The sequence below is a fragment of the Rhinolophus sinicus genome, linkage group LG10 (assembly GCF_036562045.2).
Source record: "Rhinolophus sinicus isolate RSC01 linkage group LG10, ASM3656204v1, whole genome shotgun sequence".
NCBI classification, from domain to species: Eukaryota; Metazoa; Chordata; class Mammalia; order Chiroptera; family Rhinolophidae; genus Rhinolophus; species Rhinolophus sinicus.
This window is the reverse complement of record NC_133759.1, coordinates 44,395,836-44,410,065: the sequence shown is the minus strand read 5'-3', so window position 1 is coordinate 44,410,065 and position 14,230 is coordinate 44,395,836. Positions and strand designations below refer to the sequence as shown.

The following is a 14,230-nucleotide window of genomic DNA, read 5'->3' as shown; positions in this document are numbered from 1 at the left end:
CCAGGCTCCCTGCCTGTCTGGCCAACCTCACAGGATGCTGAATTTCCCTTCAAGGTAGAGGAAAACACTCCTCCAGGACTCCAGGGGTTTCAGAGGGAGCCCAACGCAAGGTCTCTTCCTTGCATGCAGATAGATAGTAGATAGATAGGTAGATAGATAGATAGATAGATAGATAGATAGATAGATAGATAGATAGATAGATAGAGATATATAATTCTAATTAGCTTTATTTTTTGAATGTACACTGACTTCAGTAGGTAGAGATGAAACCGCAATTTGAGGGGAAAAAGGGAACATAATATGAAAACTGTCTCTTCAAATTACAAAAGTTTGCATTCTTTAGGGGTCGCTCTTGATAGACTCTCCCAGCCTCCTTATGGTGGCGCCCCTTCTCATGAGGTCCTGTCTTCTGGCCAGCTTTAGCAGCTGCCCCGGGCACTGTAGTGTTAATTCCACCTCTTCTCACCAGGGCAGGGTTCTTCATAAATAATCCTTCCATAATGTAATAGCTGGGCTTCCTGTGCTTTTCCAGAGACAGTGCAGAGAAAGTCAACCTGAGCTGCTTAACTTCCTGAAAGGAACCCACTAGCAGCTCTGGCACTTTGATGTGCATGAGAATCACTTCAGGGACAGGGTCACAAGTACCCACGTCTGGATCCCACTCCGGACCCATGGATCTGACTAGCAGGGCCCAGAGCGGAGCCTGTCTAAGTTTACCCAGCTCCCCAGGTGACTTGGAAGTGCAGCAAAGTTTGAAAACTCATCAAGTAGATCAGGGGTCAGCAAATTTTCTATAAAGGGCCAGACAGTCATCGTTTTAGGCTTTGCAGGCCGTATGGTCTCTGTCATACCTATTCATCTTGGTCCTTGTAGCATGAAAGCATTAATTGATTTAAGGCTATAGATATTCAAAATGTTTACCCGTTTAAAAATGTAAAAACTATTCTTAGTTCACGGGCTATACAAAAATAAGATTTGACCTACGGGCTGTGGTTTGCCAGCCCTGATGCAGACCGACCCTCTCATTTCACAGATAAGGAACTTGACCATGGACCTAAGGTGGGCCAGTGTGCAGACGGGTTAGATGCCAAGGCTGTGTCTTTTCCACAATTCCAGGATGCCTACGACAAATGGCAGAAATGGCCATTTTAACCCCATTGAGGATCTTTGTAGTGTACCTGTGTCCTCTACAATCCAGGTGCCTGGAAAGAGAGGGGTGGACTCTCTATAAAGTGCCAGAAATATGCCTGGCAACAGGAAAAGCACAAAGAAAGGAGAAAAATAATGTTGACACAATCTCAAAGCACATCTCACATGCATCAACATCTTCCATTTCAAAGTGTTTGCATTCCCACATCTCTAATAGCAACCTGAGAGTCTGTATTAAGCAAAATAAGCCAAGGGCAGCTTCCTCACCCAGGTACGGACAGTATTGGGGAAGTCAGAGGACCCATGGGACACTAGACTTTCTCCTCTTCCTTCCTCTTCCTCCTCCTTCCACTGACTGCTGTCACCGCCCGCGTGAAACCAATGGTACTATCACCTGTCTTCTTAGAGAATCAGTCTCCTTCATGTCTCGTAAAAGGGAGAGGCAGGAGAATATTACCGATCATAAATAAAATGCCTCAATTCCACGAAACAAGCATCCTCTTCTTAAGAGAACAACAAAAAAGACCTCTCATTTTTGCCCTGCATCGCCTTAAAGACCATATTCTCTTTTGTAGTGCTAGAATTATCCTTGAAATGGGCAATTTTCACTTTTCTTCCATTGCAGCCCACCAAAGGTGAACTTGGACTGCAAGCTTCTCCTAAAATTATATTGGAAATGCTGTGTTCTCCCCCCACTTTAAGTCACGCTGCACATCAGTGCATTACAAGCAAGAAGCAGCCTCACACGAAAGAAATGTGTTTAACCTTCAGTAACGCACTGTTTTCCAAACTCATCACCACTGAAGCCCTTTTCCACGTACCTGGGGAACTGGTCCTGGCCAGCAGAACTACCCAGAGCATATGTTGCTCTCATATGGCCCAACCTGATTCTACTTTACGTTATTGTTTCTCCCTCTCCCACCCCAACTGTAGGCTCCTTGAAGGCTATGACGGGGCCTCTTTTTCATCATACTAGATGAGGGTTCCTCAACCTCAGCATTATTGACATTTGGGACCCAGTAACTCTTTGCTGTGGAGGGGCTGTCCTGTGAATTCTAGGATGTTGAGCAGCGTCCCTACCCTCTACCCCATAGAAGCTGGTAGCACCCCATTGTGACAATCAAATGTGTCCAGGTATTGCCAAATCTCCCTGAGGGACAGAACTGACCTTGGTTGGGAACCATTGATCTAGACCATCAAGGCATGCCTCTGCTAGCGCCATAGTCACTATTTATGATATAGGATTAAATATATTGGTTTCCTGAGTTTAGAAGAGCAAAGGTGGGTTCTTTCAGGCATGCCTGGCTGGGAAGTGCTCCTGCATTGCAGGGACATCTCTTGTGCCTCGGCCGCCCTATCCCTGTTGTACATCTTGACAGAGCTCACTTTACCTAACAAGCTCTTAAATCACATGCGTAGCATATCTGGGACACAACACACCTATGGTGACAGGCCCGAAAGGGAGGGGGAAATTTTTCCTCTCACACTGTGGAACTCTCTGGATTTCTAAACCGTAGCAGCATGCCACAAAGCAGCCAAACACTTTTGCTTTTAATTGTCAGAGAGAGGTGTCAGGCTTTCCAGGGAATCTGAGGCTTCCCCAGGATGCTTTTCCTTCTCCCAGCCTCATGACCAAACCTTGCCTGTGAACACCAATCCCTCCAGCCCAAGGGGTTTTCTAAGCTTCCCCTTGGGTCCTGTCCACCAGTTTCTTGAAGAAAATTTCCAGCTGTATTCTAACTTCCTAACTGAGTGCTCAAGAGTTTGAAAGTTGCTGAAGCTGGGAGGCTCATTAATCTTGGGAGACAATTTCATAATTCTTTGAACAGAGGTCCACAACTCTTTTTGTAAAGGTCCAGATAGTAGATATTCTAGGTTTTGAAGGCCATATGCTCCCTATTGCAACTACTCAAGCTGCCACTGTAGTCTCAAAGCAGCCACAGGCGATATGCGAGAGAATGGTCATGGCTGTGTTCCAATAAAACTTTATTTACAGTTTGTGGGCCAGATTGTGGGCTATGTTCTGCCCACAGACCATGAAGATTCCTGCTTTAGAGCATCTCTAATAAATGAACCAGCCTTTGCCACCACAACGACCATGAGGAAAAACGGCTGCTTTTTTTCCAGCAAAAGTCATATCCCACATTCCCCACAGGTAGACAGACTGATAGAAAGACTGGAGTCTTCCAAATGCAGTCCCCATCTTAAAGGCCCTTTGGTCTCAGGTTACCATTTGTCTGCTGCTAACCTTTCCAAGTTACTAAAGTTAAACTTTGAGCTTGCTTTCAAAAGGGCAGATGCTGCCAGCAGGGAACTCTGCCCCTCTTTTCTAGAGGTTGATCTCACTTGTCCCCATCTCAACCCCGCCCCAGGAAAATATGCAAGTCATGCAAATGCAGCCAAGAGGACCACTGCCTGAGCTCCGACCTGGAAGACGATCGAAAAATCGGCCGCTTGCTGATGGACTCCAAGTATTCTACCCTCACGGCCCGGGTGAAAGGTGGGGACGGCATCCGGATTTACAAGAGGAACCGGATGATCATGACTAATCCCATTGCCACTGGGAAAGATCCCACCTTTGACACCATCACCTATGAGTGGGCTCCCCCCGGAGTCACCCAGAAACTGGTAAGATAGCTTCTTCCAACCAAGTGGTTGTTTTCTTGCGTTTATAAATGTTAGCCATGCCATGGGTTCCTGAATTTCAAAGACAAGATAAGAATAGGGCACGGTTACAGAGGGCTGTGGCTTCATTTCTGTTCCTGCTTCACAATGTGATCTTGTAGTAAAGACTGCCTGGGCCTCAGTTTTCCTCATCTATTAAATGGGTAGAGTTGTTCATATGATCTCTAAGAGCCCTTCTAGCTCTAGTACAGGGTCACTCATGGCTCCCTTTGGGCTCCTCACTTCGAAACAGAGGATGGCTTATCATCTAGAACCCTCCTAGAACCCTCCAAGTTCTTGTCTTCACCTGTGAGATGTTCATATCCCCTCAAAGTGGCCTGGGCTGTGCCATTTGTAAGCCTCTAGGAGAACAGAGAAACAGTCCTTGCTTCTCCCCAACAGTTGAGGTCCCTTGCTCTGAGAAGGGAGAACCAAACTGGCTTTTCACAACAGTTTGGAAGAAGCACCTAGAGAAGGCTTAGGCTAAAGCTTGGAGAGACTCTGAGGAGAGTAGAAAGGATAGGCCCACAGAAAACAGGTGATTTATACAAGGTCACACCCTGGCTGCCCCCTGGAATCTCCTGGGGACCCATAAAAAGTCTCCGTGCACAGACCTTGCCCCAGACCATTAAATCAGAAGCTCCAGATTTCAGGATCAGAATCACCAGATGCGAGCGTGTAAATGACGCCCCAGGTAATGCCACATGCAGCCACATTCAAGCCGAGTGGACCAGACTGGTGCTCCTCAAATTTCAATAAGCATATAAATCATTTGGGGAGCTTGCAGAAATGCATCCGGTAAGGTTGGGCCAGTCCTGAAATGCTGCACTCCTGACAAGCTCGCAGGCTATGCTGCTGCTGCTGGTTCTCTGAACTAGCAAGAGCCTAGATGATTTCTGCAAGTTAATGAGCTAAAAGAGGTCCTACAATTTTCGATTTTCGAGATACAAGCTTGACACTTAGTTACATCTGTCCTGGGAGGAAAGGAGAGCCTTTGGAGTTGTGTGTAGTCCCATCCACACAGGCTCCGCCACAGCTTCTCTACGCCTCCCTCACTTAATACTTTACGGGCCTTCCTTCTTCCTGCTAAGAACACACTAAGCTGTCATGCTCCTCAGGGACTTTGCACTTGCTCTTCCCTTACTTGAAACCTCCTTTCCCTCCTCTAGCATGGCGGGGTCCTTTTGCCAGTCAGGTCTCTGACTACCCAAACTACAGGAGATGCCGGCCATCCTCCTGCTCTCTTTCTCAGTTCTCCATTGTTTCTTTAGAACCTTTTAGAAGTGAGCTGTAGTTGTCTCATGCATGTGTTTGCTTAGTGGTCCTCTCTCTCCCACACTAGAGTGAAGTGAGGTCCATGAGGGCAGATACCATGCTGTCCTGTGCACTGTCCTATGTGGTCTGTGGAATGGCACCGCTTCACAAAATCTTTGAGACTGATCCACAACAAGAAGTGGAGACTAAATGTTGGGAAAATTTTGTAACAATTGATATTCAAACATGTGCTCAGAGAACTCCTCTCATTGAATAGAATTCCCTTGTGGTCAGACTCACATGGGAATCTCACGTGGCATGTGTTACATTCTCATCACATGCAGTGAGCCCGCAAATCACTCTGCAATAGGCAGTAAAACTAACCAAATAATCCTGATCCCTCACCATAGAGAGTTTGAGCAACACAATTCTAATCTATAGCTTGCGGTGGGGTGGGGGTGAGGGGAGGAAATCCCGTGTAGATAAAATGAATAGAGGCAAAGATTTATTTTTTAAAGCTGTATTTTTGGAAAAGCATCTTTTAAAAAGAACACTTCAGCATTTCTGAGCTCAGCTACCCTGTGAATTAGGAATTATTTTACACAGAAGGAAACACAGAATGATTCACTGGCCTTCGCCGTTCGGGGGGCTAGTCAGGGGCAGATCTCAGGCCACAGAGGGTGGCACGGAACAACAGCAGCGCAGGAAAAGGCTGGCTGGTTCCAAACACGGGTCTGCCTGCAGTGCCCAGATCTGGGTAAGACATCAAGTGGGTCCCTGAGATGTTGGTGGAAACTAAAGCAAGCAGCTCGTAAAAGAGTTGGCTCTGGGCGTCAGGATCTGGCTGGTGAAAACCCCAAATGCTTGGGCCCCAGACTAATCAGAGGATGGCATCATCCGGCCATGATGAATGCTGGCTCCTAAAACCACACAGGATAAAGGCGCCTCTGTCTGCCTTGCATCTGGCCTGCTGAGCAAGTCACATTTCTGAGATTGGACAATTCTCCCTTCCTACCCACCTTCCGACTCTTTTTTTAATTACCAAGTGATCGGAACTGATTATATTTTGGAAATTGGACTGAATCATGCTACCTGTCATCCTTCCCAACCAGAATGAAAGCCAGAGACATTCTTAAGCCTTTCAAAACTGGACACAATAAACCTAATTGTTAGTATTTATTAAGTACTTACTATGTGCCAGACACTGTACTAAGAGCTATACGAGTACAATCTCACCTAATTTTCTAGCTGTTAGGGTTGTGCTATTTTTACCCTCAGCTACAGAAAGGGAGCTAAGGCTCAGAGAGCTGACACAGCTAGACAGATGTCCCACAGCTGACTTAAATGGCAGAGACAGGTCTTCAAGTCAGTCCTCCCTGACTCCAAAGCTTGGGCTGTTCCCTACAAGGACAGGCCAGGCAAACTGGGCAGGTAGTAAGTAGGGGAGGCAAGTATCTTGGGTTAACATTTCTAGGGAAGGCTTCCAAGAACAGGGAGGGGCTTGAATGGGTCTTTGAAAACTATCCAGGCTTTGAGGGAGGCAAGATGGAGCAGATGGAGGGAACCAGCTTTCATTGAGCATTTTGTATATAATATTAACACCTCACCACTCGCTATGTGCAGAGTCCATTACAGCCCCATTTTACAGGGGAGCAAACAGAGGCTTGTGAGGAGCCTACACGGGGTGGCACTCACTCGTACCTCACCCTCTACTCCCATACCCATGGGAGACATTGCTGAGCAGTCAGAGCACTGTCTCCCACTGTGCCCTCATTGGGCCTCAGAATCCTTCTCAACACAGCACTCCAAAGGCCATGATTGACTAGCATTGACATTGTGAAGTGAAGCCCAGTTACTGTCCTCACCTGACGGCTGGAGAAGAATCAGGATAAGCAGAATCAGGACTGGGTCTTCTGATGCCAGAGTTCATGTGTGTTCTACTGCCCAACCCTGAGAAAAGAGCCTCTTTCCCTCCCACTTTCCTCTCTGCGTTTTTTATTTCTCTCTTGATAAAGCCTAATTCCGGGAACCTCTTCACCCAAGATGTCCCAGCTAGACAGCAAAGCACCAAATGACTCAGGAAGGTCCTCATGAAAAACTGAAAACCTAAACCAATCTTTCCAACAGGTCTGAGAAAAGACCTCTTGCTAAAGGTTTTGGCTTCCTAGAGAGAGACCTTATAGGCTCTGAGTGGCACAGGCCGCTGACTCAGATGCAACCCTCTCTCCCCAGCATCTGCTCCCCAAGTGCACATCATCAACAGTGATTGCCTGAAGGGCTGTGTTGAGGTGGATTCTGAGACCCTCATCAGGGTTGATTAGTGATGTCTGTAATGTGTGAGTAGGAAGCATAGGCAAGAGTGTCAGGCCAGCCAGGCAAGGCCAGCCAACACAAAACGCACTCCAGTGGCAGCTATATGCTATGGCCTGAACAGTGCAAAGGCAGGGAGCCGGGACCCAGCTGGGGCTTGGAGCTGCAACAAGAACACTGGGTTCCTGGGAAGGAAACGCTCTGTCTCCAGGGCCCCAGCCAGGAACCCATGAGCTCTGCAGGCCACAGACACCCACAGCCAGGACGGAGCCATGAAAGGACACTGTGAATGCAGGGATCAACAAGAGGCTGTCTGGCACGGCCACTCTCCAGAGTGTCTACCACAGAGTTTATCTGTCCAGCTAAGCAGGGAGGGGTGCAGGGCCACAGACATATCCAGGGACTGGGGAACCTGGCCCCAGGTGATACGTACCCAGTCCACTCACCCTGACGTGATGGCAAAGGGAAACTCCCCCAGCAACTGGGGGACATTTCCTTTTTCTCTTTGCAAATCATCCGTCTTCTAGACAGGCAGAATAGAAGAGTTTGAGACCCAAGCTACTGAGTTCAAAGCTGTCTCTCCCACATACTAGCTGTGCAACCTTGGGGCAGTACTTAACTTCTCTGTGCCTCAGTTTCCCAAGAAGTAATGTGAGTACCTTTCTCGTAGGGGTTTGTGAGAATTAAATGGGTTAACATACGTAAAGCACTTAGAGGAATGCCTGTAACATAGTAAGCAGCACATAAGTGTTACTTATTTCTATTATCCCTCAAGCTCCTCAACCTGACAGAGTAGGCAGCCTTCACTGAAGACGTTACTCTCCCTTAAGTTGAACCAGCCGTGTAACTGGGACTGCTTCAACACATTCCGGCAGAGTGAGCCAAGCTCTCATTTCCACTTCTCCAGAATCCTTCCTTAGATCCTGGGAGCAGGGCAAGCCCCAGGCAAGAAATGGGAAGAGCTGGTGTGGGTGCTTGACCCTCAACAGCTGTCCCTAACCACCCCCCAGGCCCTGGGCCCTGCCCCAGCCTCTTGGCTTGTTGGGCTACTGCTTGCCTGTGCTCTGATAGTCACAGTCACTCCCCCCACCCACTATCCCCAGAGAGGTCCTAACCCTTGGATGTCCTGCTTCAGATGCACACAGGGGGACCTGTAAAAGGGCTCACTTCTAGTCCCCTCCAGTCTCCTAAATCAGTCTTTGGATGGGCCCAGGACGCTTTTCACAAGATCTCCAAGTGATTCTCATGCAGCGTGAAGTTGGAGACTGGGTTCCTCAGACCTATCTGTCTGGTGTGTTTGTGCTGGAAAGCCACCAGCAATGTCATCGTGATCAAGACTGAAATCACGGGTGGCTCTGGTCTTCCTAAGACAGAGTCAAGGAAAAGCCCTCATCAGCCGTGTGGGATTCTTGTTCTGCCAAGTGTTGGGTGAAGAACCTTGGCCTCTTTGGCCAACCAGAATATCCATCACCTCCGTGTCCCCTTTCCTGGGCTGTAAACTTGGGTTATTGCTACTGCCAATTTCTCTTAGTTGTGGTGAGGGTCAAATGAGGTCACTACAGACTTCTTACAATGGTCAAGACCCCAACAATCATGCAGCCTCCCCTAAGCATTGCAGATGAGGAAACTGAGGCCCAGAGGGGCTGGGTCCTTTCTCAGTCTCACACAGAAAGCAGCAGCAGGGTTGGAACTAGAAATCCAAATGTCCTGACACCCCAGGACTCTGTCCACCTTCCAGGCCCTCTCCTGGGTCTGGGAAAGCACCTTGAAGTGTATTAGGGACTGTGCAAATGAACAGGGATTAACAGGGTATGCTGTGAGCCCCTAGTGCCAGAAGGCATCTCAGCCAGGTGTCCCGGGGAACTAGGGCAGCGCCACCAAGGGGCCATCCACAGCCACCCCTCAATTGCTGAGTCCTGCAGGAACCAGGTCACCTCCTCTCCCTTTCCTAAAAACACTCTTATCCAGAATTCATTTATGATGAAACTCAGCTAATATCAGGCTCTGAACTAGTATACCCCTCCAGGTTCCTCACCACTCCTTAAAATCAGGCAACAACTGGACTGCTTGTGATGAATTGCAGTAAGAATTTTCAAGTTGATTAACACAATCCCAAGATGAGCCCAGCCCCAGTGATGCGATATGGGGCAGGCAAGTTCTAAGAGGGAAAATCTGGCAGCAGCCACCTGGGCAGGGGGAATCAGCCAACCTGGTGGGTGTGTCAGGTTCTAGGTCAGGGTCTGACATAGAAATGGAGAACAGGTGTAAAAGATAAACAATGGCCTCTCACAGTTCCTGTCACAGTTTCTCAAGCTGTGTGGCCTTGACCTTTATTTCCCCCTTTCTCCCCATCCCTAGGACCCACCAAGTATAAGATTTCTGTTCATTTATTTTAAAAAAGGCCAAATTGGACAGTTATCTATGAACATATTAATATTCAGATGGTTACCATTCATATCGACATGGAAATGTTATTGACTTGAGACCCTGCCAATTCTATTAGAAGGTGCCTTTGCATATTTTTCAATTAATAAACCATGAAAAACCTTACACCCGTAATGATTTAATTATGTTTTTCAAAGAAAAGCCATTTTAAACTCGATTGACTTTTTTTTTCAATTGGGAGCCTTGCCATGGAGGTAAGTGAAGTAAAAATATTTAGTGTTGAAGGAAACAAAATCCATGTTGCAAAACCAGCAAAGCCAAAATGAACATCTACTTAAATTACACCATTCTCATCAAGAACGTGATCTGTAACTACAACTTGGGGGAGCGTGAACGCTTCTTTCAGCCTCTCTTGGGTGTTACCAAAATTCACATCTCTTCCTCAAGAATCCTTGGGGTCCGCAAAAACCTGAAGAAGCTGGAAACTGTTCACCTATTCCAGATCGAGCCAATTCTCAGATCTCTGCCTGGGGGCTTAAGAATCACGATTGGTTTCTCTCCTCCTGCCCAGGGCCTGCAGTACATGGAGCTCATCCCGAAGGAGAAGCAACCGGTGACAGGCACTGAGGGTGCCTATTACCGCCGCCGCCAGCTCATGCACCAGCTCCCCATCTACGACCAGGACCCCTCTCGCTGCCGCGGACTGTTGGAGAACGAGCTGAAACTCATGGAAGAATTTGTCAAGCAATACAAGAGCGAGGCCCTCGGCGTGGGAGAAGTGGCTCTCCCTGGGCAGGGTGGCTTGCCCAAGGAGGAGGGGAAGCAGCAGGAAAAGCCAGACGGCACAGAGCCCGCCGCCCCAACCACCAATGGCAGCATCGGTGACCCAGCCAAAGAATATGTAAGTCTCTCCCAGGCCCCCAGGGCTGCTGCAACCGCCCAGGCCAGGGCTGTGCGGCCAGTGCCCCAGCTCCAGGCTTCTTCCCCTCATTCATGCCCTCACTCATTCGTGCCTCTACATCTATTTGGTGCTCATTGACTCTGTGCCAGACAGTGCCCATGGAAAATAATACAAGGCCACTGCCCTCAAGGGGTCATCATCCAGTGGAGGTCACAGACAACCAAACGGTCGTAGCTTAGAGAAAGTGCATCTAAGGTCGCTTGGGGTGTGGGTAGGCTTGGATTGGGAGCTGAGGCCCAAGCTGGCTTCAGAAGAACTAGGAGTCACCCCAGCCTTCGGGCTTTGAGGGGAAGACCTGTGCCACCCTAAAGAAATGAGCACGAGTGGGAAAGCCCTGAGTTCCGGAGAGCATGGTGTAGTCAGACAATGCAGTGAAGTCCTATGTGACCGAAAGCTTGGTGAGCTGAGGGGAGGCAGGACACGAGACCGGCAAGGTGAGCAGGGGCATGCTTCCTGAAGAGTCAGGTCATCCATCCATTCATTACTCAAGTATTGACCAGCCTGCACTGTCTGGCAAGCCCAGGGACTCAAACAGGGACACTGTCCTCACATTGGAGACGGCCGTGGCCCTCAGGGCTTTCCGCTGAGGGCCATAGGAGCTATGGCAGGCTTTCTGTGGGAAGTAGCACGGGATCTGAGCTGTGCTTCCAAAGGCTTCCTCTAGTGGGAGTATGGACCATGTGCTGTGGGGGGAAACACAAAGGAGGGCCCAGGGTCTGAGCAGTGAAAGCCTCAGGGGTGGGTTTATCTTATTCTATTCCCAGGAGGTAAAAGCACTAGCTTGAGGTTGGTGCCCCATGGGGCTACTGTTTGCTAAGTTTCATGTTCCCCAGCCTCACATCTACCTTTGGCTGCCCCACCCCACTCCCCATCAGCCAAGTGGCCTCATGCTTCTATTTGACATTTGGAGATAGAGCTCCCAATACCTAAGGCCCTCAAGCAAATTACCTGCCTTGCTGAGAACAGGCTGAGCCAGACATCCCAGGGGAATGCCAGCCCAAACAATGCTGTCACTACATCCAGAGGAAGCTGGCCTCTTTCTTCCCTGCGGTGACTTAAACTTGGGATCCCAAATTCACATCCTGCATTTCCAACCCCCATTTGGGATTGTGCCATCCAGTGAACTAGGGCCTCACACTGTTTATCTGAGACCTCTAACACAAAAGAACAAAACTTATTTTCTCTACCACAAAGTTGGCCATGATGTTGAAAAGACCCATTTCTCAGGAAGAATATATGCCCGAGGACTTTTTAAAAAATGAGATCCAGTGACCGTGTTTTATAAACTCATCTCCTCCCCAGCCCTGCCTTCTGTCCACCCTCAAATAGCTGTCTGTCCTTAAAGCACAAAGGCTGTGTAATTCCAAGTGGGAAAGCGACTTCTTTAAGTCGTTGTGACATTTCCCAGTTGCCATTCCCAAGAGAGAGATGCTGATCTGAGAACGTATTTTATCCTCGACTCAGCCCCACATTTTGTTCAGTGTGGAAGTGGGACAAAGGTGGCCTGAGGTCCCACAGCCCTGCCTACAGTCAATTTTAGGAAATAGTGCTGGCACTTAGGAAGCATTTAAACAAGACCAGACAGTCAATGGCAAATTCCACAGTCAGAAAATAAGGTAAAGACGCCAAAGGAAGCCAATATTGATTGGCCTGGGGCTAGCTGGGGAAGATAGCCTTCTCCTTCCTTACCTGAACCCCAATCTAAACTTGGTCAGTGATTATGTAACTAGTGGCTTCATGTCTGTCACCCTCTGTAGATGCTGAGGTCTTGTCTTGCTCATCTCTGTATCTGCAGCATGTGCCTTCGATAGAGATAGTAGGTGCTCAATAAATATGTGGTCCATGAATGAATGAATAAATGAATGTTCAAACAAATTGCACCTGGAACGATGGGGACAATTTGGACGGCCATTTTGCCTAGGAGGATGATAAGATCTCAAGGTCAATTTACTAAGCACGTGCTCTGTGCCAAATAGTGTGCTTACCCTTTCAGGGTCTTTTTCTTAATTCACAGTGGCCTGGTGGGGTGAATTCCACCAACCCCTCTTGACAAATAAGGAATCAGAGATTCATAGGTGATAGGTAACATGTCTGAGGTCGCACAGTTTCTAAGCAGAAAAACATGGATCCAGTACTCTTTCTAGAGTTACAAAGCCCTGCTTGTTGTCTGTTTCAGGAAGAAAGGAGACTGGATGCTCTTATTTAACTCCTTCTTTGTCTCCTTGGAGCCGGGGAGCAAATCCTGTAAAGGTAGCTGGATAGCCTGCCAGGCCACAGACCTATGAGGTGCAGACACAGGCTATATACTCCCTGAACTGCTCGGCCGTACCCCAGTGCGTGGATGGGGGTGCTGGCCATCCTGCGTGCTGGGCTCTTCTTGATGCTCATAAAAGGGCCGTGTAGGACAGTTACCAGAGCCAAGAGTCAGGCGCGAACTCTGATTTTTGCTCCCCCGATGAGGGCAATGAACTTTGCTAGAAGTGGTGAGGGCATCCCACTTGAGAACCCTGGTGTGGGGAGGAAGTTGTAGGACTCCCCCTGACACCTCCAATCCAAACAGAGATTTATGAATAAAATGGAGGCATAACGAAAGACAGGTGAAATTATTACACTGGAACGATACTGGTAACACCTCGTATGTTAGGGTTTATCACTCTACTAGTGATGGTTCTTCTTCACAGCAGCTACAAGTTAGTGTGTGTTGCTGTGGGCCGAGGGCAGTGCTAAGCTCTGCAGCATCTGATCCCAAGCTCCTAACTACCCAGAGACGTGAGAAAAGGCTGTGGGATTTGAACCAACCTCTGTCAGACCTCTAGGCCGTCTTCTCTGTTTCCCAAAGCTTATTCCTCACAAAGCTAATGGATATTAAGCCATAAAAGGGTCATGTGGCCATGTAAGTTTAGGAGACATTAGAGTGAACAAAATGGGTTTCTTTACAGCGGGGCTTCTCAGAGCTTTTAGTAGGCTAAAGCAGTGGTTCTCAAACTAGTATCTCCTGAAAGGCTTGTTCAAATTTGGAGTTCCCTATTTAGAAGGTACAGGTAGGAGCTGAGAGACTGCATTTCTAATAGGTACTCAGGTTGATGCTGATACTGGCCTGGGGGCCACACTTTGAGAACCAACAGTAAAGAATGTTAAAAATTACCTTACATATAAGCTCAGCAAAAATGATATCACCGATTTGGTTTCTGGTGAGGGTCCAGAAGATGATAACCCAGGCATTTTCTAGGTTTATTTGGCCTCCTGGCTTAGGGGTCCACCTTTGAGAACGCTGCACAGCACATTCTTTGAGTTCTGGAAACACAGGCACAGACTCTAACACATCGCTTTATGCCCAGCCCCCGCTACCCATGTCTTGGACACACGGGTATCTGAGACCACGAGCTCCCACTTTCCTCTATGCTGTGCTCAGCCTGCACTGGAGGGCAGTTCTCCTGTGAGCTCACTTGGCCACATTGTGCTGCAGCTCAGCCTGTTGCAGTCATGTCCGTCTCCAGAGACCTTGGG

The 14,230-nt window shown here is 48.3% G+C and overlaps 1 protein-coding gene across 1 annotated transcript in view; it reads left to right on the top strand.

The window, feature by feature from the left end:
• LMCD1 (LIM and cysteine rich domains 1) overlaps positions 1-14,230 on the top strand; it is a 57,635-nt gene that overhangs the window by 29,845 nt on the left and 13,560 nt on the right. Inside the window, exons 3-4 of the mRNA XM_019748313.2 lie at positions 3,522-3,777; positions 10,334-10,663. Of these exons, the coding sequence (XP_019603872.1) occupies positions 3,522-3,777; positions 10,334-10,663 (586 nt within the window). The remainder of the gene's footprint in view (positions 1-3,521; positions 3,778-10,333; positions 10,664-14,230) is intronic.